The 22,611-nt window shown below is 49.0% G+C and overlaps 1 protein-coding gene across 3 annotated transcripts in view; it reads right to left on the bottom strand.

The window, feature by feature from the left end:
- LOC144178486 (uncharacterized) overlaps window positions 1-22,611 on the bottom strand; it is a 357,015-nt gene that overhangs the window by 29,098 nt on the left and 305,306 nt on the right. For all 3 annotated transcript variants that reach the window (XM_077706398.1, XM_077706389.1, XM_077706407.1), the window contains one exon: window positions 16,230-16,286. In XM_077706398.1, coding sequence (XP_077562524.1) covers window positions 16,230-16,234 — 5 coding nt within the window. In that variant the 5' untranslated portion in view covers window positions 16,235-16,286. The remainder of the gene's footprint in view (window positions 1-16,229; window positions 16,287-22,611) is intronic.

The following is a 22,611-nucleotide window of genomic DNA, read 5'->3' as shown; positions in this document are numbered from 1 at the left end:
GCAACGGGGGCGGGGGGGGGGGGGTGCAATCTCAGCTGGTTTTAGGGATGAACGGACTGAAAATGGCCGTGTGCCTTGCTTCTGGGAATGCCGAGCTTCAATATTATTTAAGCCATCCGTATACGATTCCCGAAAGTACCCGACATTTCATGCGCAGGGCGGCCAGGTGACCCGTTTCTTCAACGCGCGAAATATCATCCCGTCGTTTGTGAAGCAGAGCAGACCTGGGGCGGATCCGACGCATCCCCGACTTCAGCCGCTCCTACGTGCTTCGGCTCCCGATGCGCATCGCTTGATGCCGCGATTCTTCCACGCCTCCAGCGGCTAGTGACTCAAGCGACGATAAAAGTCCTACGCAAGCTCCGCGTGTGAGGCCCCCTAGGCTGTTGTTACCTCTTAACCCCGTACTGCGGTGACCCGCTTTCACGGTGCCGGGAGCGCAACTTTCGAAACACCGAACAAGGGGGTTAAAGCAACGCCACGGGTGTACATTTATCCTCGGGACATGTCGACACTACTGAAATAAAGTCCCCTCTCGGCGTGACAGCGATCCCGCATGTTTCCCCTTGGATTTTCTTCCAGCCATGCCATGGAATTTCGTCCACGTCGACCCTTTGCACTGCCTGCCCAGAAGTGTGTTTGCACCCTCGGCCAGACTTCTTCACCTAAGTGGTGCTGGGAGCCTGGGGCTCGTATTGAAGTTGCAGATTTCATCGGCACCGCCTGGGTAAGTTACCAAGGCAGCCTTCGGCCCTTGAAAGACCTGGAGGCGAAATAAGATGGCTGCAGGTTTCAGCAAGGCGCTCAACAACTGGGGTGCCGGTACCCGCCGCGGTGGCTCAGTGGCTAAGGCGTTGCGCTGCTGAGCACGAGGTCACGGGTTCGATTCCCGGCCGCGGCGGCCGCTTTTCTGATGGAGGCGAAAAGCAAAAACGCCCGTGTGTACGAGATTTCGGTGCACGGTAAAGATCCCCAGGAGGTCAAAGTTATTCCGGAGCCCTCCACTACGGCGCGGCTCATCGCCTGCGTTGTGTCGGCGCGTTAAACCCTACAATCAATCAACCGACTGGGGTGCAGGTGGTGAAAATGGCATTAAGAAATGTCGAAGGGTCACACCTCTACTTGAGAGCGATCCTCAAGCAATAGGCGGTTTATATTCCGCATGCAAATGGCAGAGTAAAGTGGCTCAGGTACTGGCTCAACGAGAATGAAATTTGTATTTGTTTGTGCATGTCAGTGCGAACAGCGCGTATAATGTTTCAGTCAAATGCGGCAAATGAGCGCAACAGATCCTAGCGGACAGTGTGGAAAGAGGCATAATGTCCTCCGCCTATGTACCTGCGCGGAGCCACAAGCGGACTGTGCGCCAGCCAAGCGCGTGCTCCAGCAGTGATTCCGACAAAGGACGGCCCGTGGACGTCTAAGTGTTTTTCTGTCAGTCTGTTCGCTTATGTTTGTTTGTTTGCTGTTTTCCGAGATTTAAATGGATAGAGAGAATGTCGTACAGATTACAGGATCAGGAGGAGGAGGGAGTAATTGAATTTTAAGGCCGAAAATTAAAGCTACTTAAGCAAACGCAAAACATCTTAAATCTGGGAAAACACCCCAATCTCTATTGCTCCGAAGGTCATTCTGTACAGTAACTCGCACACAGATTTCCCTAGCTTAACCAAAGTTTTCCTCCTCAACATTACCAAACCGAAATCCAGGAGCGCAACTGTCCCCTTTCCCAGCTCGCGTCCTAGAAAAGACAACTGCCGGAAGAGAACCTGACTTGATGGTGATGTCTCGTAACAGAGCCCCCTCCCGTAAGAGCACCATCTCGGTGCTGCTTAGGGCAAAACTGTAGGCTGTGAACGGTAGGGCTTTAGACGGACGACATGGACGATGTCAGTCTTCGGAGGGCGCGATGAGTCAGCCGGAACGACAGGGGTGATTTCACTGTTTACAGCCGTCACTTGGCGCAGGACACGGTAGGGGCCGTAGTAACGGGCGAGCAGTTTCTCAGAACGCCCTACTTGGCGCGTAGGACACCAGAGCAACACGAGGGAACGTAGCTCAAAGTGGCGGGTGCTGTGGCGTCGATCATAACGGGACTTTTGCGAATCCTGAGATGACGTAAGCCTGCTGCGCGCTATGCTGCGGGCAAAGTCAGCCAGGGCAATGGCGAAAATCCGGCGGTGTCATGACGGGACGAGTTGTATGCGAATGTAATGAAAGGTAAAGCAATGTCCCAGTCGCGATGGTCATCCGAAACGTACATGGAAAGCATATTCGTAAGGGTTCTGTTAAGTCGCTCCGTAAGACCGTTGGTCTGCGGATGGTAGGAAGTAGTAAATTTGTGCGTGGTTGCGCAGGAGCGAAGGATGTCGTCGACTACTCGCAACAGGAAGTTTCGTCCGCGATCGAGCTGACGAGGAGCGCAATGATGGAGGATCACCTCGTAAAGGAGGAAATCTGCGGCATCAGTAGCGCAGCTGGTTGGAAGGGCCCGTGTTATTGCGTAACGGGTCGCGTAATCAGTGGCCACTGCAATCCACCTATTTCCGGCCGCACACTGGGGAAAGGGACCAAGCAGGTCTAAACCAAGGCGGAAAAATGGTTCGACCGGTATGTCCCGTGGCTGAAGAGGGCCGGCGGGCGGCATCGTTGGTGCTTTCCGACGTTGTCGCATGCACCGACGCAACGGCGAATACAGCGGTGAAGCCCTGGCCAGAAGAAACGCATTCGGACACGGTCGTATGTTCTTGAAAGTCCTAAATGACCAGCTGTTGGATGGTCGTGCAGTTGCTCCAGGACGTCCAAACGAAGGTGGTCAGACACAACAGGGAGCAGCTCGGGACCTTCCAGGCGTGCATTTTTACGATATAGCACACCGTCCTTGAGTTGGAAAAATCGTACTGATGGGACCGAAGGGGCGCTACCCAGGCGTTCAATGATCTGGCGCAAAAATTCATCCCGGCGCTGCTCTTTACCAAGTTGGAAGAAAGAGGAAATCGCGAGAAGGGATGGAAATACGTGGGAACACGTAGGCTCAGGAGGTTCGACAGGGTAGCGCGACAGACAGTCGGCGTCCTGGTGCAGGCCTCCCGATCTGTAGACGACTGAACAAGAATACACCTGGAGGCGGAGAGCCCATCGCTCGAGGCGGCCGGTTGGATCTTTCAGTGATGATGATAATAATAATAATTATTATTATTATTATTATTATTATTATTATTATTATTATTAGTCAAACAAAAGTCATGTACATAATCAGGCCTACCTAAGCAGCAACGGGCTTGTCTGGCAGAGCCTAGCAGGCGACGAGCGTTAAAAAAAAAAGTATATATATAACAGCACAGACTACCAACCACCACGTACCAAGTACCTACCCCGCCATGCAAATGCAGGGTGGGGTAGCGCCATGCATTTGCATGACGCTCCCCTGTCGTTTCAAAGCGACGTCCCGTCGTTTTAGAGAATTCGGCCACTGTAAGACACTGTAAAAAATTCGTTGAGTTAAACTTGTATTGTGTCTTCAGCCCGACCCGAATCACCGAACGGCCCAAAGAAACTGTTCGTTTTCGTCCTCGTTTAAGTATGTGCAAAAGTTTCAGCTATGAATTGTAAACAATTAGCCCGCCTTTCGGTGTTATTTGAAGGCTATACGTGGGGTTAACGCATTGCAACTATTTTATTATCGGTGGTGTACTCACCGCAGATCGCCCGCTGAGTGCGCCTATGACAGTCCGCGTAATGTACCGGACTTATAATCAAAGAGTTTCACTCATTACTCTTTTGGCAGTTTGCCAGGGACGTGCGGGCTATTGTTGTGTAGCACTAAATTTAGAAGCGAGCCAACATTTGGTTTATGTGTGTGTGTGAGTGTGGGTGTGTTTGTGGGGGGGAGGGTGAAAACGGCCTATTTCGGCGCCGCGATTAGGTTGAGAGAGGTATCAAAGCCTAGTTCTTCGAAATAAAACAAGAATGTGTGGTGTCTCAACTGTCCGTATTTACTCGCATAATGATCGCACCCCTGAAGTTCGTCGTCAAAATACGACTTCTTTTTTATTTCCCGCGCAATGATCGCACCTTGCTTGAACTTGCCGCGGCCATATGTCGTATGTGTGCCAAAGCTAGCTGACGATCATCGTGCTTGCCTGTTTTCTCCTCTTTCAACGCGGACATGGCTACGTTCTTGCCGCAGACTTGCCGATATCAGCGATATCGGCAGGCACGAGTTCATTATTTGTGCAGAAGAAACTCTCACTAAATGCACATAATGTACTCGCAAGACAAAGAAAAAACGCGCTCAGCTTGCTGCGTGGACCTCCGTGTCTTGTTTTGACGTACCGCACTGTGACAGCAGCAGCCGCTATTGGTCGACGTTTTCTCACCTCGCAGCAAAGTCGTTCCTGCGCGTTCCGCAATTCATGAAAACGCACGTTTTACGTCACTTTGCAACGCGGTTGCCGGTGGTCCGTGAAGTTTTTATTACGTTTTTATTTATTATGTTTATTATGTTCATGAAACCTATCGTGAAAATTCTGAGCTGCAACTTGCTTGCGTTTTCTGCGCTGAAACTTTTTGGGCGAAAACTTTACCCCTCGCGTAATGAACGCACCCCTAAATTTGCATCATATTTTTGGAAAAAAAAGAGCGATCATTACGCGAGTAAATACGGTACTTTAAGAATGCTTGAAACTTGGATCCCGCATTGCGGCAGGTGAGGAGCCCTGCTATAGTCCCGTCGCCTATCCTGGAAACCCTTTTTAAATTGACGTCTCGAGCCCCCCGAATACCAGTCGTGCGTCTTTTCACGCTAGATGGTGTAGCCTCCCATCATAAGCGCGCTTGCATTGATGGGCGTAATGTGTTCCCACCCAGCGCGGTGACTACTCAGTGGTTAACGTGACTGCTTAATCCCAAGCACGCACTACGGCGAGCCTCTGGGCCCAGGTGTAGCTTGTTCACACACATTTCTCGTGCTTAACAAAACATTGTACACAATTTTTTCTACGCATCTCTAATTGTCGCAAATTCTACAATAGCTCACGTACCCACACGAGGACTGGCCAAAAATAGCGAGGAGAACGCCTTATTGAAATATCTGAATGCCCATCCACCTGAGTAAACTACGCACATATGGACACGTGGCACATGAACACCCACCGGATTTTATTTTTGTTGTTTAAACCGGAAACTCTAGGACGTCCCGCATGAAACATTGCACTTGAATGATCATAATTGTTTAGCTACGTCAAAATTTGTCGCTGTAGGCAGCACTGCCGCGCGGGTGGTCGTCCTTCAAGTTTTGTTTCATAATTGTTACGCACGACTGTCAACGTGTGCCTGCACGGATTGATTGTTCCCTTCTAGACGTGGGCGATTGTTCGATTAACCTTCCGATTAATCGATTAATGCTTTAGTCGCAATTAATTTTTTAACCGGCTGATCGGTTTAAGTCAGGTGAGCAAACTAAAACAAGAGTGTCGTGTTGAAATTGTGCGCTAGCGTGTCGAGAATCATATTCGCGTTCAAGTAACCGGCGTGGCGTCACAACAGAGAACGATGCAAGTATCCTTAGAGATAATAGTGATTAAAACCAAAAGCTTGTAGCCAAGACAGACAAGAAAATGGCTACTACTAATACAAAATTGCACGGTACAAAAATCGGCGAGCGGGCATTCGCACCGTTTGGCCCTTGGATAAACTATCCATGGCGTAAGTAAATCACGATTAATCGGTGTCCCCTGCAATTAGAGCGAGTGCATATGATCCGAATTCAATAAACAGTGCGAATAAATACCGCAGTGAAAAGCGCGTTCAGGCCCGCACCAGCGTCTGATGTTGACTTGGTTACCTCATTTGAAATGTCTGTGAATAGGCCGATGAGAATATTGTCTTATTTTTGTTATTATACTATTAGGAATATTGAAAAACTGTTCGGTGATTTTTCTTCCTCAAACGACGCAATCAATCAATTAACGAATTAAATCCAGCCCATTAATCTGATTAAAAATTATAACCGACGCCCTTCGCGTGGAACTTCCATTGTCGAATGTGCCGACTGCCCTGAAGCAGACAATAACGCTAGCTTACATTTAAAAACAGTAAAAAATTTGAAGCGACAGAACGGCGTTAATGTTTCACCAATTAAATATCTCTCGAAAATTGTTTTTCAAAGGCAGCAGCTCTCATTCCGCGCCAGCGGCGTGAGAAGCGCCAATATGTGCACGTAACGCCGCGACAAGGCTGCAGCAGCCGCTGAAGCCCACGCGTCTCTGCAACCGCGATCTCGAAGCCTCGGGCAGAAAAAAACACGAGAAATGGGAGGAAGCGAAGAACAAAAGAAGCTAGGGGAGACAACTCGCCACCGGCATCGCCGCCTTCGCATCCCGGCCTACATGCGTGCGCGCAGCGTAAGTGCACTCTTATCTGGCAAAGCCGCCTGGCGACAGGCTCAGCCACGGTTGGCACAGCGAGTGCACGGCTCCGCATATTAGGCGCTATCCACAGCGCCAAGGTTAGCCGCCGCCGAGTGTCGGCGTCAAGGGGTGCACGCGCGGAGCAGCGCCTATATAAGGCAGGGGGCCGCGTGGGCCGGGTCCTTGCACACTGGGCGACCTTGGAGCGCTGCCGATCGGCCACGGCGGTACGCGGGCCTCAATCGTGTGGGGGGCGCAGCTTGCGACGCAGGCGGCAGCTTCCTTCCGCGCCGCCTGAACCGCCGCGAGCAAGCGCCGCTCGAGACTGATTGGATTGGACCAATGGACGGTCGACGCCGCCTGTCCACTCCACCAAGTGCGCGTCCCGAAAGAGGCCGGCGGCCGGTTCGCTTCCGCACGGCCCCGAATAAGATTCGCTTCCTACCACATCGGAAAACGATGCAACGTCCAGCTGAAGTTCAAAAGCACGACAAAAAGGGGTCTAACGGGCTTCGCATCATGTTAGTCGCACTCACTCAGTCACTCATTCCATCCCCCTCCCTCCCTCCCTCACTCACTCACTCACCCACTCACATGTACGCCCACGCACGCACGCGCGCGCGCACATACACACACACACACACACACGAGTGACCTGGACGGCACAATGCGCAACTAACATGATGCACTTCATCCCTCTTACCACTGATGTCGTTTTCCTAGTATACACAGCGCACAAGATCCGCTTGACCCTGAACAAGTAGCCTAGCAGCAGCTATATTCCAGGCCATTGCAATGTAAATCTGGTGGGTCTTGTCGAAGGAAACTGATCCGAGCTCATCATACCCACTAAGGGAACATACCCATCCCCGACATTGGCCACGGCTAGACAAGTTTGGAGGGTCTTCTCTGAAGGCAATACTGCTTCAGGTCACCTGGCCCGAAACAAAAACTGCTCGGCCGCACCACATGCCACCCACCCACGAGTAGGATCAGGTACAAACGAATCTCTCTTAACCATACCGCCTGGTGAATGCCAGCTTCCTTGCATTCATGGTTTCCGTCTTCGACGTATGTATGTACATCACTAGGGCTATCGCGTGAGTCTGCTTCGCCCAGCTCACCGAATGGACAACTATGATTAGACAACACTGAGGCCCAGTGCAGGATTTTCACTAAATAAATGCAAGGCATTTGTTCCAATTTATGATGCGAGAATGCTGCGCAGATGCTGTGACAACATTGCGGTACTGCGGCATGGCGAAGCTGCTGCTAGGACATTGCGGAAATGACGCGATTACGATTCGAAGATATAAATCAATCACGCCGCATTGTTAGTCCGTGCAGGATTCTGGGTCCCCGGGAAAACATTCTACAGCACGCAGCACCAATCATTGCAAATAAACCGAAGGGAAGAGCACTAATCGCGACCACTTTGATCCAAGCAGGCGCCCGTCCCTGCGAGTGGTCTGTGTCCCATCCCACCCCGCTACTGTTGCGACGTTGTCATCTCACCGCTGACAACCCGTTGTTGCGTACGGGAAGGCCTACCCGAGCCGAGCTCCGTCGTCTCCGACATACGTTTGGTAGCGTGGTGTGAAGCGAGCGGCCAGCCGCTGTTGCAGCGTGAAGAAGTCCAGAAGCCGTGGGCTTCTGGACTGCCGTAGGAAGGCATCTCACAGGAGGCTATTTTTTTTCAACGTCCTCCAGCCATCTTCGCTGTATACACTTCAACTTTTATTTTTAAAAAAGAACGAAACTCACGTAGCTCCTACGTACTGTTCTCGCTTATTACTGTCATTTATACCGAATGTGTAACTAGATTACATTCAGTGAGATTGCAGAGAGGTGCGCATACTTGAAAGCTGTTTGGGTTAGTAGAACCCCCAGCTATTCTGTCACGAGACTACAGCCACCCCTATTACATGAAAGCTATAGATTACTTACCACAAATTACGTTTTATTTTAGAAATAATCGTGCAGGAGTACTGCTTGGTGTCTTGGCGCTGCTTTACCGAAGCGATACGCAAAAAGAACAAATACAGAATGCTCTGCTAGTTCGTCCTGAACGTGCCCCTTGATTTCGACTCGCAAAGGCTCCTCCGTTATCTCTAAATTGGGGTTAGTAAAATAAAACCAAAAGGAACGTATTTAAGTAACCCATCCCGTATGTATACATACGAACATTCAAGAGCTAGAACTCGTGCAGCACTGCGCCTAGAGCGGCACTGTGCTGGATCAAAGTATTTCTTACTCGCAAAAATTATTCCTGTCGCAAGCGGAAAAAATAAACGTAAACTAGTCAAGGCGTCGACCAGTTTACTCAAAATCTGACCACACTTATCTAAGTCCTTTATGTCGATGCCCACTCTGTAGGCGTGCAGTTACAGCTCTGAACAAGTGGCATAGGCATCAAATGTTTGCCCTGGTTATACCATCAATAGTTGAAGCATGGTGAAAGATATGCTCTTGAAAGAGAGCACTTCCTTCCTCCATAAGTCAATGATTTGTGAGGGATTTCACCTCGGTTTGAAGCTACACTTCTACGCACTCAATAGCTCTCATTTTTTGACGCACTAAAGTTCTAAACCGCTCTCAACTCGGTTTTAAGAAAACCATACGACGAACTCAATAGATATTTTTTTTTTAAAGTTAATTTGTTCGGAGCTTCAATCGAAGATGCCCAACTTTCCACTCTAAAGTTGCACCTGGTGAAGGCTGCATGCACACCTAATCATGCACACCCCGTAGCGTCCCAATACCGACGCTGTAGAGCCCACAGGGGCCCGCACTGCAAAGTTTCAACAATATCCTTTGAAATAATACTCCCCTCGTACAAGCTCAAAAAGCCTTCACCATGCTTCCGTTGAGTTGAACCTATCAAAGGAGCACGACAGAAGTGTTAACCGGGCGTTGCATTTCGTGGCTGGCGTTTGTAAATGTCGGCTCTGCACGTTGGCCAGACGCTGCACGAAAGCGGAGCCCACGTCAACAAACGTACAGTTGCCCTTTTTTTACCTCTACACAGGCCTCAGGGGGGCTTCAAAGTGAGTGAGATAACCGGACACAAAACCAGACGCCCTTCCTCTTCGTCTGTATGCGTACAGTGTTTTCGCGCGTATAACCCGCATATAATCCGCACCACCACTTTTAGCCCACCGGGGGGAACAAAATCCTCGCGTATTGCCCGCACATGCGCACCAAAGCTCCTGCTCAAGCAACACATCACCTACTATGTCGACAGAAAAAGCGTATGTTTAGCAAGTAGAATACACTGACTGCAAGGCAAAAGCCACAATTCACTAATAAAGTGCAGTTGTAAGAGTGCGCTCGTCCTTGTTTGTTTTTTCTTCCTTGTCCTTGTGTGTTTTGCGCAAACGCTGCCATGGAAGGCTTATTCAGAGTTACTGCGTAGGAGCTTCACGGCACAATGCGCATTGCCGTGAAGCTGCACTAAAGGAAAAATCCCGCGTATTATATCCGAACCCCTAACTTGCCTCTGAAATTTTCGCATTTTTATCAGGGTTATAAGCGCTAAAATACGGTACATCCTATAACGTTGTCAAATATGTTACAACTTGGGACTTCTCCAACGTGTTTAGGAGTGCAGCGTTTGTTCGCACACGGAAGTTACGTCATGCACGAATCCCGAGCAGCATTGGAATTGTCACGCGCATACACAGCACACGTGTACGTCGCATTAAGTTCCACGGCCCTGCGTCCACACGATGTGTCCATCTGTGTTCAGATCGGCGACGGAGCGTTTCTTATTAAGGGTTATGCACCCGTATTACTTTCGAATTATACGTAAGTACACACGGAAGTGATTCATTCCTTGCGCTGCTGTCCAAAGTCTTTCTAATACGTAGCATCTCTCACGCATTGCTTCACTCAGTTGGCGAAGAAATCGGCGTTCATTCATCAAAGTTCCCCATTGACTGCCGACGGAGGTATGCGGAGACCCGACGTTAACCCAACGATAGGCTTCGATTTCTAACGTCGTCAACTCGAACCCGACACAGCCACCCACACGTATGTCCCCACGTGTCAAGGAGAAGTGGTGTTGGTCACGTATTCTAGCTGTGGCTTAACACAAAGCGCTGGTTCCCCGCAACTGTTCGTCTTTACCCTTGCGTTCAGAAGCTCTCGCTTATCTAAACATTAGAGACTCGACCCTCGGAGCCAAATCAGGACACGCCTATCAACTTCTTCCCGCGAATCGAAACGTGGTGAGATGATTTCGTGCAGCTGTTAGGCTTGCGCGGCGCAACAACTGCTTGTAGACTTGAACGTTAGGTTATTATTAGTGTCAGCTGTTATGAACAATTAAGTTCACGTAGCTCTTTACTACGAACTGTTTTTAAGCCCGCGGCCACGTGCTGCTGCAAATAACAAGGTTAGATATAATGACAACGCAGCAATAAACTGTTGGTTGCAATCGTCGTTCTTCCTATAAAGCTGTATTTTTTTACCTAACAGAAGATTAACTGCAGGTGTCCAACAGCGCCGAACTGCGGTATGCACAGCGGCGCCCTCGGACCGTGGGGCGGTGCATGAGCGATTGCTCCTACTCATGAAAATGAACCTCGTACCCGGGGCGCACTCAGGCGAGCAATCACGCAACCGGTAGCAAGACTGCCGCAAGGCGGCTTAGCATTATGCGCGCAGCACACGGCGTCCCCCAAGCCCCCGCCGAGGAAAAAATACACGTTGCTAATCAGAAAGTCAATTTGAACGTATTGTCCCCTTTCTGAGAATTCAGGTTCACGACCCCGGGGCCTTTCCCCTCGTTTTGCCTTTTTGCCTGGGTAGCTTGGATTGTGGACGCCGATTCGTCTGATGCTGCTGTTTTGCAGCTGTCCCTCGAGAGGTAGGGGGATGCGGAGGCACAGAAACAGTCCTGAAAACACGCCCATTAGCGTTAATTAAATTAATCGCACCCTCCGAGTACGCGGAACGGAACGCGAGCATACAAACAAAAGTGCGGTCAGTTGAAGGCACCCCGTGATGGCAAGGGAAAAGATGTAGGCATACCCAATGGCGCGGGGGGCCGCAGCATCAACAGCGAAAAAAAGATGGGGACCCCCCTCCGGGTGTCGAACGCTCGTCGCCACCGGAGAAAGTCGAACGCAGCGCACATGCCAGGTGAAGTGAACAGTGATTCAAGCGCACAACTGGTTTTTCAGAAGCCTCCGTAATTACGTGCGAAAGTTACGGGCTGCTTTTATCAAATCAGCGAGGCTTGTAGCTACGCATACAACTGTTTACATCCAGGTAACGCTTTCGCATCCTCGCAAATTTTCGGCAAAACGTGTTCGAACCATTTATACCGTGTCCAAAAACTTTGCAGCGCGAAAACAGGACTTAAGACTGAAGAAAATGATAAACACGGGTCTTTGTTTAGTACTCTGCTCGTTTATGTAGGATATATTCACTTTTTCGGCTAATGAGCGTGATTCTTGATTTATTCTAGAAGCACGCTCATTAGCTGGGAGACACAAAAAAAAACTCCGTTAATTTGGGCACGTTTTGGCAATAACAATATATTTCTAAATCAACTTGATATAGTGTGTGCGCCTCTAAACGAGCTTCTCTACGAGCAGACGAAACCCTTTCTGCATCAACCATGGATGATCAACTATTCGCCGAGTCAAATATCTTTTAAAGTAACTGCTACCACGTGTTTTTGGCGAGTGCCGAGAAATAAAAAATATTTTACTTTAAAATAAGTGTGGGACAAACAACACCGGCGCCACTGCTTACGAAGCATAAACTCTATAATGCTAAATTCAAATCCTTGAAGATGTGACTGAGCAGGATAGAACGAGGAAAAGGAGAAAAATTTTGCACAACAGCGTCGCCAAGAGATGCAAGGCTTTCCTTCTTTTCGTGCGTGCACAGTTTGGGGGGCTTTGGTGCACAAACTTGCATGTACCTCAGCAAGCGGGCTCACGTGCCCACAGGCACAACTTTCAACTGCAGGCCGAGCGAAGTTGCCGGTTGGCAAGCATACTCGGCTTCGCAGAAACGAGTAACCTTCGGTTCCAAGCCCATAAAACAGGAACAAACGGTTGCCAAGAAGAGCCCTGAAACGCGACCTGCATTGCAATCGCATCCCCTACAGTAAAGCACTGCTTATTGAAGCGATGCTCGTACCAGGCGAGCTCGCGTAGCGGTGCATCTGGTGCACACATCTTGCAGGAAACTGCCGCTACCTTAGACTTCTACCTGAGAAGTCCAGTGCTGCTTGCTGCGCTGGCAAGCTATGCAAGAGGAAAACAGGTCACGAACAGCGGAGTCCTTACTTAGTTCCCCAAGCGCGGTTCGTCTAATAACGACACTAAAAAAAATCGCGCCAATCCACCCCGTGAATGTGGTTGGAAAGCAAAGCTGTAAACTGCACCCATAACGATTACTCATGCGACGTCACTTAAAATCACTCACATCGCTCTACAAATAGTAAAACCAGAGAGAAGTGAAATGCACTTAACCACACCATTTATTACTTCAAAGAGATATTCTTGGTAAGGTTAAATCAATGCATGATACATGAACGGTGTTTGGTTGTGTTGTATTGTGTAGCACAAGAGTGGAAACTTTTTTTTATAAAATCAAAGTAAGCTCCAACCCGGTGTTAAACGGTCTGACTTCTCCGTCTCTGCGCCGCGCACGGAGGCGACGAGACTTGCGGCTGAGAAGGAGGAGGAAGAAATACTTCTGTTCAGATTTCTGAACGGCCCAGAGTGCAACCATGGGGAGCGATTCCTTCTTTTGTGGGGCCCATATGCAGTCCGCGCGGCATGTGTTCTGTCCACCCGCTGAAGCTGGGTAGGTAGAGAAGACCTGGACAGCAGCATCTCCCATTGCTCTTGTTGGGTAGTTGACGGAAAGAGAGGAGGGTGCTCAGGGCTAAAGTCGCACACCCCGATTACGGAGCGGAGTATTAATACTTCTGAGAAAAATTTACATTCAGCGTCGTAGCGATTCGGATACATTAAGTGAAGACGCGTAGGCTGCGGGAAGAAGCCCGGATTGTATGAGCCGTGGGGTAGTTTGTTGTTCTAAGGGTAAGGCGAAGGTACGGTCTGTCTCAGAAGGCGATAATGCTGGGTTATCTTTCTGAACGTGACAAGAGGGTGACTGTCCTCGTGCAGCTACATATCACGGGAGGTAAAAGCGCAAGCTTCTTGGGTGGGCGTATTTGTTGCGCTCCATTGAAGCGTGAGGGGGTGTCCAGATGAGCTGAATGGAACCGTTTGGGGAGTGGTTTTTTAGCACGCACAGTGCCGGTCAGGACACCCAACCCGACTGGTAATTCCAGTAGGCTTGCTGGGAATCGGTGACTACCCTCTGAACCCCTGGTTGAGTGAGAGCCAAGGTGAAGGCTGCCTCTTCTGCTGCCGTCATTTGTTGGGTCCTAAGCGAGGTACACGCAAGGAGGTTGGTTCTGGAGGTAGCCACGATGATGGCGTGTTGCTGCCCTCGATGTTTGGAGAAGTCTGTGTAGATAACTGCAGGAGCCCCACCGAGGGTGGTGTTTAGCGCTTGAGCCCGTTCTTTTCGTTGATCCTCGTCATGTGACGGGTTCATATTTCTAAGCAAAGGGAGCATCTTTAGTTTTAGTCGCCAAGAGTCTGGGAGTATGTCAAGCCGAGTGACATTCTGGGCTGCCCAGCCAATCTGGTGAAGCATGCGGTTACCCACCGCAGTTCTGAGTCGGACCTTCTGGTTAGAAAGATGGCCTTCTATCAGCTCTTCCACCGTGTTGTGGAGCCCGTGCTAAGCAGCCTCAGGTTGGACGCACTCATGAGAAGACCAATGGCCTGCTCAACCGCCTTTCTAATCATTATATAAAGCATCTCTATGTCTTCCTCGTCGAGAAGAAGATAGGGGTTTGTCGTAAGTAACTCTCGAGAGGACAAAAGCTTCAATTAATCGAAAGGTACCGGATTCTTTCTGGCCTCGCTTATTGGTGGCAACTAGCCTGACATGTGTATGATTAGGTTAATGCTGTTTTTGAGGCGCTGCAAGGAGACGTCACTCTTCGTGTTGGCCTGGAAATGTAGGCCCAGGATCTTGATGCTGGGGCTTTGAGTGATGGTCTGGTCATCAAGTAGTATTTGAATGTATTCCTTGATTTGGCGTGAGGGCGGGCGACAAGGAGCTGTGATTTTTTACGTGAACACTGAAGGCCACAGGCTTTAGCACATTGGCGTACTAAAAGTGAGATTCCATGGATTGGTGTCAGCTTCCTTTAATTTTTGTAACTCTCAGCACATGAGCAAGGTGCGCACAGGGCCGCTAGACGGGCGTGAGTGGTCGTGTGACGCTTTCACGTGGCATTCAGCGAGAAGGCAGGGGGTAAACCCGTAGATGTGCTTGGTGAGTCCACCATTTGTATTCCCGTGTTCGCGTGGGCTCGTAGCTAAATCGGTAAGACAACGGGCTCTCGCTTTGTTAGTCTATTAGTTCCAGGTTCGATTCCCGGCGGTGCCAGTAAATTCTTTTATTTGTTGGCTGGAGTTTTCTGGTGACACCAACAGTCGCGAAAGAACCCTTGGGGGGTAGAGGTAGAAAGCTTTGCTTTAAAAGCTGTCGGCTCATTTGGCGCATGTAAGTGGGAAGCTGTGAGAAGTGCTGTCGCGCCTCCGTGACGGGCTTGTTCTGAGGTGGCTACGCCGCTTCACAGGGACCAACGTTCTGGGCGCCAACGCGAACCCTGACGTATACACTGCATGCCGCTAGCTGTAGGCAAGACAGCCAGCCTTAAGAGCGCTGCAGGCGGCTTGTTTCCGCATTCGCCGATGCTCGAACATAATAGCGCGGAACACAGATGCCCATGCTGGGCCTATATAAATAATAATGACCTTCCACTTGTGCCCATGCTCAGGCGTTCTATAGCCTTACAAGCTGGCGACTTCCACTTCTCGACTTGTACGCTTACTAAAAAGGCCGAAATTACGCCAAAGGTACCGAAGGAACAACTAGCCCTGGTTTTAATCAATTACTCTATTCCGATGCTGTAAATTATTCCGCGCTTGGCTGTGCCCTCGCTTACTGCTGGTTTGTGTCCCCAGTGGTATTTTCATCCGGGTAGCTGCAGTCCCAGAGGAAGGCGCAGAGAGTGGGAAAAAGAGAATGACTTAGAGATCCGCGGTGTGTGAGCTCAATATTTACCTGTCGGATCAGCATTTTTAAAAGTCATTTTCCTTTCTATTTGACACTACCCCATAGAAACCTGTGCTTCCACATTGGGTTAATCTCCGCTATGGGTTGAACTACAATTTCATTCCGAGGTAATTTTCCCCATCAGTTTACCTCAACCGCTACATGAGGGTGTCTCCGAAAAAAAGTTAGGCATAGGACCTCGCCCTACGACGGATTACTCTCAGAGGTTACGGTTGCAAATGTAACGAATTATGACGCCCGGTATATTACTTCACTCATAGACGTGATCCACACTGTGACGTAAAGCAATGCGAACGGCCTTCTGGCATTGTTAATGTGACCAGTCTCGTCATTGGCGCACGCTTGTCATTTGGTCTAAATCATTCATTGACCGCAATAAGACGTTGTCAAGGGCCCGATCGACGGGCGCTTTTGCTAACAGTGTACATTCGAACATTAACGTTTCCGTTCATTCATTTAAACTAGCACGTCGTTTGCTGTTATCGTCGGGTAACCCTGGGCTACGCCGCTCGTTTTTTGTTTAAATCCCCCCGCGGCGATTATAGACTTCCACCTGCAATGCTTACACATGGTAACAGTGTTGTGGCAAGGTTCAAAAAGGGGAGAGCTTTGACGCTCCGATTTACTCACTTCATAGCTTATGTAGTCATCCTCGGCAAAGAACAGATCTCCTCATAGGCGCTGCTCCTGCAAAAACAAAACAAAACCAAAAAGAAAGAAGACAGCGTAAATGCGGGTATTTCTCTGTAAATCAGCTCGTATCGCAATTTGTGCAGCAAACACATGAGCCGTAGCCGTTCTACACAAATTATGCGATTGGAGAAAGCACAAACTGGGCTTCGCTCCGAAATGGACGCCTAAACGCGAGTGCTAAACGTATACTCTTGAGTAAATTATTAAAGCAATTTAAGATCAACCATGAGAGTTTTACGGTCATGCTATGTATAAATATGTCTCAGATTCTCCCGCTTTATATGCCGTAGGTGGAATACAAAAAAGCCCAGGTTACCGGGAGTCACTTCGCAACCTCGGAAGCTCACAGCGGAAATCGTGTTTTTCGCGTTGTCGCTGCCTCGCAGCTGTAAAAATGAACTTTTTTTTCGTAAGCTGGCGTGCAGGTCCGGCGGCTGCAAAGTGAATAATAACAGCATTGAAACACCGCGTGAAGCGCACAGCGCGCAATACGAAGCAGCAATGAAATGCGGGCTGTCATTTATGCTTCAATTACGGGTATTTTTGAATGCATACAATGCTTACATGCACACTATGTACGAGCTTGAATGCCGCAAAATTGAACTCTTTGGCCGCGTCACACAAACCAATAGCCTAGTTTTGGCAGCTTGATCCATTGCAGGCGCGGCATTGCGCCACTCCGAAGCAGTCATGCCTGCACTCGAAGTCTGCTGAACGAAACCGCGAAATATTGCACTCGGGATCATGTTCTCGTAATCTAGTCGACTCCCCCCGCGCGCGCTGAAAATCCGCAAACGATTACATTTTGCGATAATTGCAGCATAGTGACAGCTGTCACGTCAGTCTTAGTTGGCCCCCTATTCGAATTTTCAGAGTACCCTGGAGCGACAGTTCAGTTGTTACTTGCTTTGCCTTGTATTTGTGACCTGTTGCATTTCCCTGTAAGTTCACTTTGAGAAGTATTCCGAGGTCGGCTTCGCCGCAACGCCCCAGAGCGACGAATCAGCGTGACCAAATGCGCGAATTTCGCGAATGACGAGGTCGACCGTGTGATTTCAGTCAAAAATAAAACCTGCGCCGGGACAACACCGCAAGGGCCAAATTCGCGCATTTGATCACGCTGATTTGCCGTCCTGCAGGGGTGTGGCGAAGCCGACCAAAGGAATTTTTTTACGGTGTTGTCCTAGAGTGCCCGCGCACCGAACAGGCCTTTTTTTTTTTTTTTTTTTTGTATACCTTTTGTCTTCCCTACAGCATCACGTCGGGATTTCCGCGACCCTGTGTCGCGGGAGAATTGTTACAGTTCCCCGGTACGCTTTCAAGAGCAATGAGCACCTCAGAGCGTACATCGTATTTTGCGGCTACCTTCGTAATACATCGCTGCTCGTTTTTCTAACTTTCTAAAATTGCTCGGTCCCTCGCTTCAACCGAAGTCGCGGCACGCATTTAGGATGCACATCTTTGACGTCGCACGAAACCTAAGCACCACGCAATGTGAAGCGCTGCGCCTCCTGAGTTACATAACGAAGGAAGTATGCACTGACAGTGGACTTCCCGCCCCTGAAGGGCGATGCCGCGTACAGTCGCGTGCGATTTGAAGGTAATCGCGCGAGCATCGACCGGCCACGGCGATAACGCCCCCGCGCGGCTTCTTTTACTGCGCCTGGTTCCTTGTCTACGCATTCTTCTCTCTCTCGGTGGCTGTTTACTCAAGCGGCCATCCCTCCCACGGCAAAACCAGTAAGCCCTTCTTTTTTTATCACACACGCAGCGATGACTTCCCACTTGTCGGGTCTTACAGCAGTTCTCGAAAAGGTGCGCACAAAAACATTGCGGGTAAATGCTGGACATTTATAACAACGGGTGCTATCGCTGTTCGCGATAACCAAGAAGAAAGCCCACACGTGACTACAACCGCACAAAATCACCACAAAGCGGAAAGGGTGGTTTACTAGCCGCGGGAGTGATGACTGCTTGAAGGAACAGCGACCGAGGGAGAGGAGAATGCATAAACTACGTCCCAGACGCACTGAAAAATTCCGCGCCGGGGCGTTATTGTCTGTATCGGTTGAAGCTCGCGCGATTACCTTCAAATCGCACGCGACTGTACAGTGCGTTCGGGGTGCGCTGTTGTGTGACGACAGCGTTGACGTACCACTACCGGCTTTAAGTCTGCGCTTGAAAGGACGTGCGTTTGCGATGACCTAGCGGCTCGTATAAGCGTTAGTACGTCACTCTGCTGCGTTGAATGCGGGCTTCGCTATTTGATCTCAGAAATATAAGAGGGGGAAGGGAATGAAAACGCGAGGCATTGATTCCGCCGCTTCATGCATTGAGACGCCGTTGAAGAAGCTTGCTCAATTTCACCTCCCCAAAGAGGCCGCCACAGATCGGCCCGAGATGGGCGCCGCGTGATTACGCTCCAGGAGGAACGAGCTGGGGCGCCGTAATTACGGCCCTCCATCCAGGAAGAAAGTTCAAGGTCGGGATGCGAAAAGGAGGGGTGCCCTTGTTGCGACTGCACACCTGGCACCCGGCGCGGCTCCAGCGCGTTTCGTTTTTATTCCCCCGTTTTGCTAGCTGCCCAACTTCAATTACACAGATTTTTGTTATCCTGCGCGAAAGGCCTTTCTTTTCTTCTGACTCCCTTTTCACCAGTCACAAAGGAAAAGCAGGCGGTTATAAATTCCGTTCTCCGACGCACACATTCGGGCTACGCTTCCAGGGCTCGCTAATTGGTTCGGGTGGGAACCGACGCGTGGGGGGCGAAGAAAAGAAGAGCACCTGTGTTTAGCGCTTCTTTCACCATCCGCCGGGGAAACGATTAGTCTCTCGGGATGATTTATTTTCGGTACCCTCATTGGCTTTCACTTCCTCGTGGCCCACACCGTACGCGACGGCCGATCTCAAGGCCGCGAGCTGATTTTCCCGCTCGATTCTCGCCGAGTTTGCTCGGACCTGGCGGGTTTTCTCGGCGCCGCCGAGCTGCATATTGGGGGTCGATCGTGCAAGTGCCTACGTAACCAATGTCAGCTTCCTGTTTTTCCATTCCTCACGCTTAAACAGCGTTGGTCGCTCTTGTCGCTGCTAATGTTTGTAAGCCAGACTCTCCTCCCGATCCTTTTCTGGCGGATAGTCCTCGGCAAGTAGTCGCCGCTTTGCCATAACTTGGCTTCCAGATCAAACTTAGATAAGTTGCAGAGTAGCCACAGCGGTCAAATGTCACTCAGTTGGTTTTAAAATACCGACATTGTAATGCGATTTGCATTTTTCTTACTCGACCAAAATCCTTCATCTGGAGCTCGTGTACTTCACGGTTTGAAGTGCGAAATAAATCAAAAAGCTTTTGTAAATTAACTGCGAAATACTACTTTTTAAATCGGCTTAACCTCGGCACTCCCCTACAGCAGTGCTATCGGTGTAATTTATTGGAAGGCGGAGATGAAACAACTACACTAAAAGGGGTTTACCGGGACCGCAGTACTCTCTTCCCAGCGCCTACATATGGAAAGGGAAGAAATAGGTAAGTTCCAAAACTACCCTGCGGATTAACTATTACGAGAACCATCTAACACTTGGCCCCTTTACAAGGTCGCCTTGGTAGCGACACGCAGTAATTTGTTTTGCTCAGTATATAAGACTCAGAATTGGTGAACAAACAATACTCCTGTTTGTTGCCCCACATTGAGTCAATTTGAACATTTTCACTTTCAGCTGACCGCAAGAGTCAGTATCTTTTCCCGTGGGTCACCGATAACATTCACGAACTTCCACGTGAATAGCTGAAAAACCCATTCCAAGCGTACACCAATGTAAAGGCAAGAACGGGCCAAAGTTTCGTCTCGTTTCCCTCGCCCGGGGCTCGTTCTGAGCCGAACTAAATAAAAGAAGTTTTCCACTACTACACACTTGATAAAGGGTGTAAACATAGATACCTCGGATCTCAGCCGCGGTCTTTCTTTTCATGGTGTAGGTGAAAAACGAATGCTCGTTATGTTGCAATATCCACCATGTTGACATTTCAAACTTAGTCTGAATAAACTTGCAGGTCCCGCCTGTGGTGGATGTCATAGCCAGATATCTCCTCCTTGCATTGCACGTCCGATTATAAATGTACATAATGAACGCAAAATTTGCGATTTTAAAGTTGAGGTATGTCCGCAAAGAGCTCTATGTATCGATCCTCTTTACCGTAACGCACAATAGAATTTTTTTTTATAATTGACGCACCTAACACATCATCGTCCTTCAAAGGCAGTAAGAGCTTCTCGCAATAGATGCTACTGTCAATAGTCTTGCTTTCCTTAAATTTACCTTAAACCATCAAACAAACCTTCGGTGATTGAGCACAAAGTCGTAATATTGTACGCGCAAAATCGAGACCAAAGCAGTCACACGCGACTGTGTTCAACATATGTATATATATATATATATATATATATATATATATATATATAGCGATGAATAAGTTCCGGGATTCGGTTTCAAAAATACACGAGAGGGTAGACACACGTATGAAAACGATGATCGAACTAACGTTTCGACCGGGGTCCGGTCTTCGTCAGACGAAGACCGGACCCCGGTCGAAACGTTAGTTCGATCATCGTTTTCATACGTGTGTCTACCCTCTCGTGTATATATATATATATATATATATATATATATATATATATATATATATATATATATATATATATATATATATATATGCCTAGGTAGCATAAGAGGGCTTCCCGCCAGTAACCCGCTCATGACAGGCTGTAGACGCTCGAGTCACGCCCCGGGGGTTGAAAAGAAGGTCCCCTTCTCCCCGTGTAGTCAGAGTGGCGCTGGCCACCACCCTCAAGAGTCAGATACACTTCTAGTAAATATAATTAGCCCAGAAAGTGAAGGAGAACACAGTCGCCCAGATAGCCGAATTGGTAAGGCATTCGACATGTAATCGAAAGGCGTGGGTTCGGTCCCCACTCTGGGCGCGTGTTTTTCTTTCTTTCTTCTGTATATATATAAAAAATGTTTAATTAATTAACCGTAGTGAAAAAGAAAAGAGCCTAACCACACCCCTATGCCTCCTTTGGCATTGTAGACTGCCGACCTATCTTTCTGTATATATATATATATATATATATATACTTATATATATATATATATATATATATATTGATTGTAGGGTTTAACGCGCCGACGCAACGCAGGCGATGAGGCGCGCCGTAGTGGAAGGCTCCGGATTAATTTTGACCACCTGGGGATCTTTAACGTGCGCCGAAATCTCGTACACACGGGCGTTTTTGCTTTTCGCCTCCATCAGAAAACCGCCGCGGCCGGGAATCGAACCCGCGACCTCGTGCATATATATATATATATATATATATATATATATATATATATATATATATATATATATATATATATATATATATATATATATATATATATATATGTATATATTATCACCTAGGCAAAGACGACGCAGAAAAACACAAGTTTACCGGAGCGAACTTGTGCTTCCTTAACAACTCAAAGAATACACAGGCGGCGAAACAGCAGTCAACAACGTGACGTCCGTAGACTGGTTTCGGCGATTCGAATGCCGGGGCATCTGCTCTGCGGGAAGTTATCACTCGGCGCGAGGGTTTCTCGAATCGTCGAATTGTATCCAGAACACTGTAGATCAACGAAGATTATTCTAGGCTGTTCACGTTAGTTCGGAACGCTCTCCCTATCAGAAAAGTTAACACATGCGGCACAGACAGAACGGAACACGTGCTTCCCATGGCATTGTGTTGAAGCTGAACCGCTGGATTGCCCTAGAGTGGATGACCAGGGTGAGTGTCCTCCGTGGCATGAAGCCCGACGTTTCGCACGGCACAAACCTATGCGTATACAGGCGGGAGAGGGATCTCGTTTCTACTCCACTGCCGGTCGGCGGGCAAATGGGGGAACAGACAGCAGTTGTCCCAAGTGTTTGTCTGAGGCTTTTGGCCGGACGGAATTCACGCGTAAATTGGGGTTTAAGAGCACGTGATTACATTAGTGAGCTGTGAAATTGCGAAAATATCAAGTGGCTTCAATAAGTCTCCCGCCTCCACCATGGTGCGCCTCGTTGCCGTGGTAATAAAACATGAATGTTCCACCAAACGGAAACTCCTGAAACCCCGCAATTTCCGCTATGACCGATTGCACCCTACTTTGTGGGAGGCGCACAAATTCACTGCTAAAAAGGCGGAAGATGGGGAGTGTCACGCCGACTGAACGCACAGCCGCTGCTTTTGTGATTTTCTTGTAGAATTTAGGTCGATGTATCTTGAAGTGGTTTTAC

The sequence above is a fragment of the Haemaphysalis longicornis genome, unplaced genomic scaffold, assembly GCF_048455015.1.
Source record: "Haemaphysalis longicornis isolate Haplotype H1 unplaced genomic scaffold, Haemaphysalis longicornis Haplotype H1 scaffold_1, whole genome shotgun sequence".
NCBI lineage: Eukaryota > Metazoa > Arthropoda > Arachnida > Ixodida > Ixodidae > Haemaphysalis > Haemaphysalis longicornis.
The sequence above is the reverse complement of the archived record's forward strand: the minus strand, read 5'-3'. Positions and strand labels throughout refer to the sequence as shown.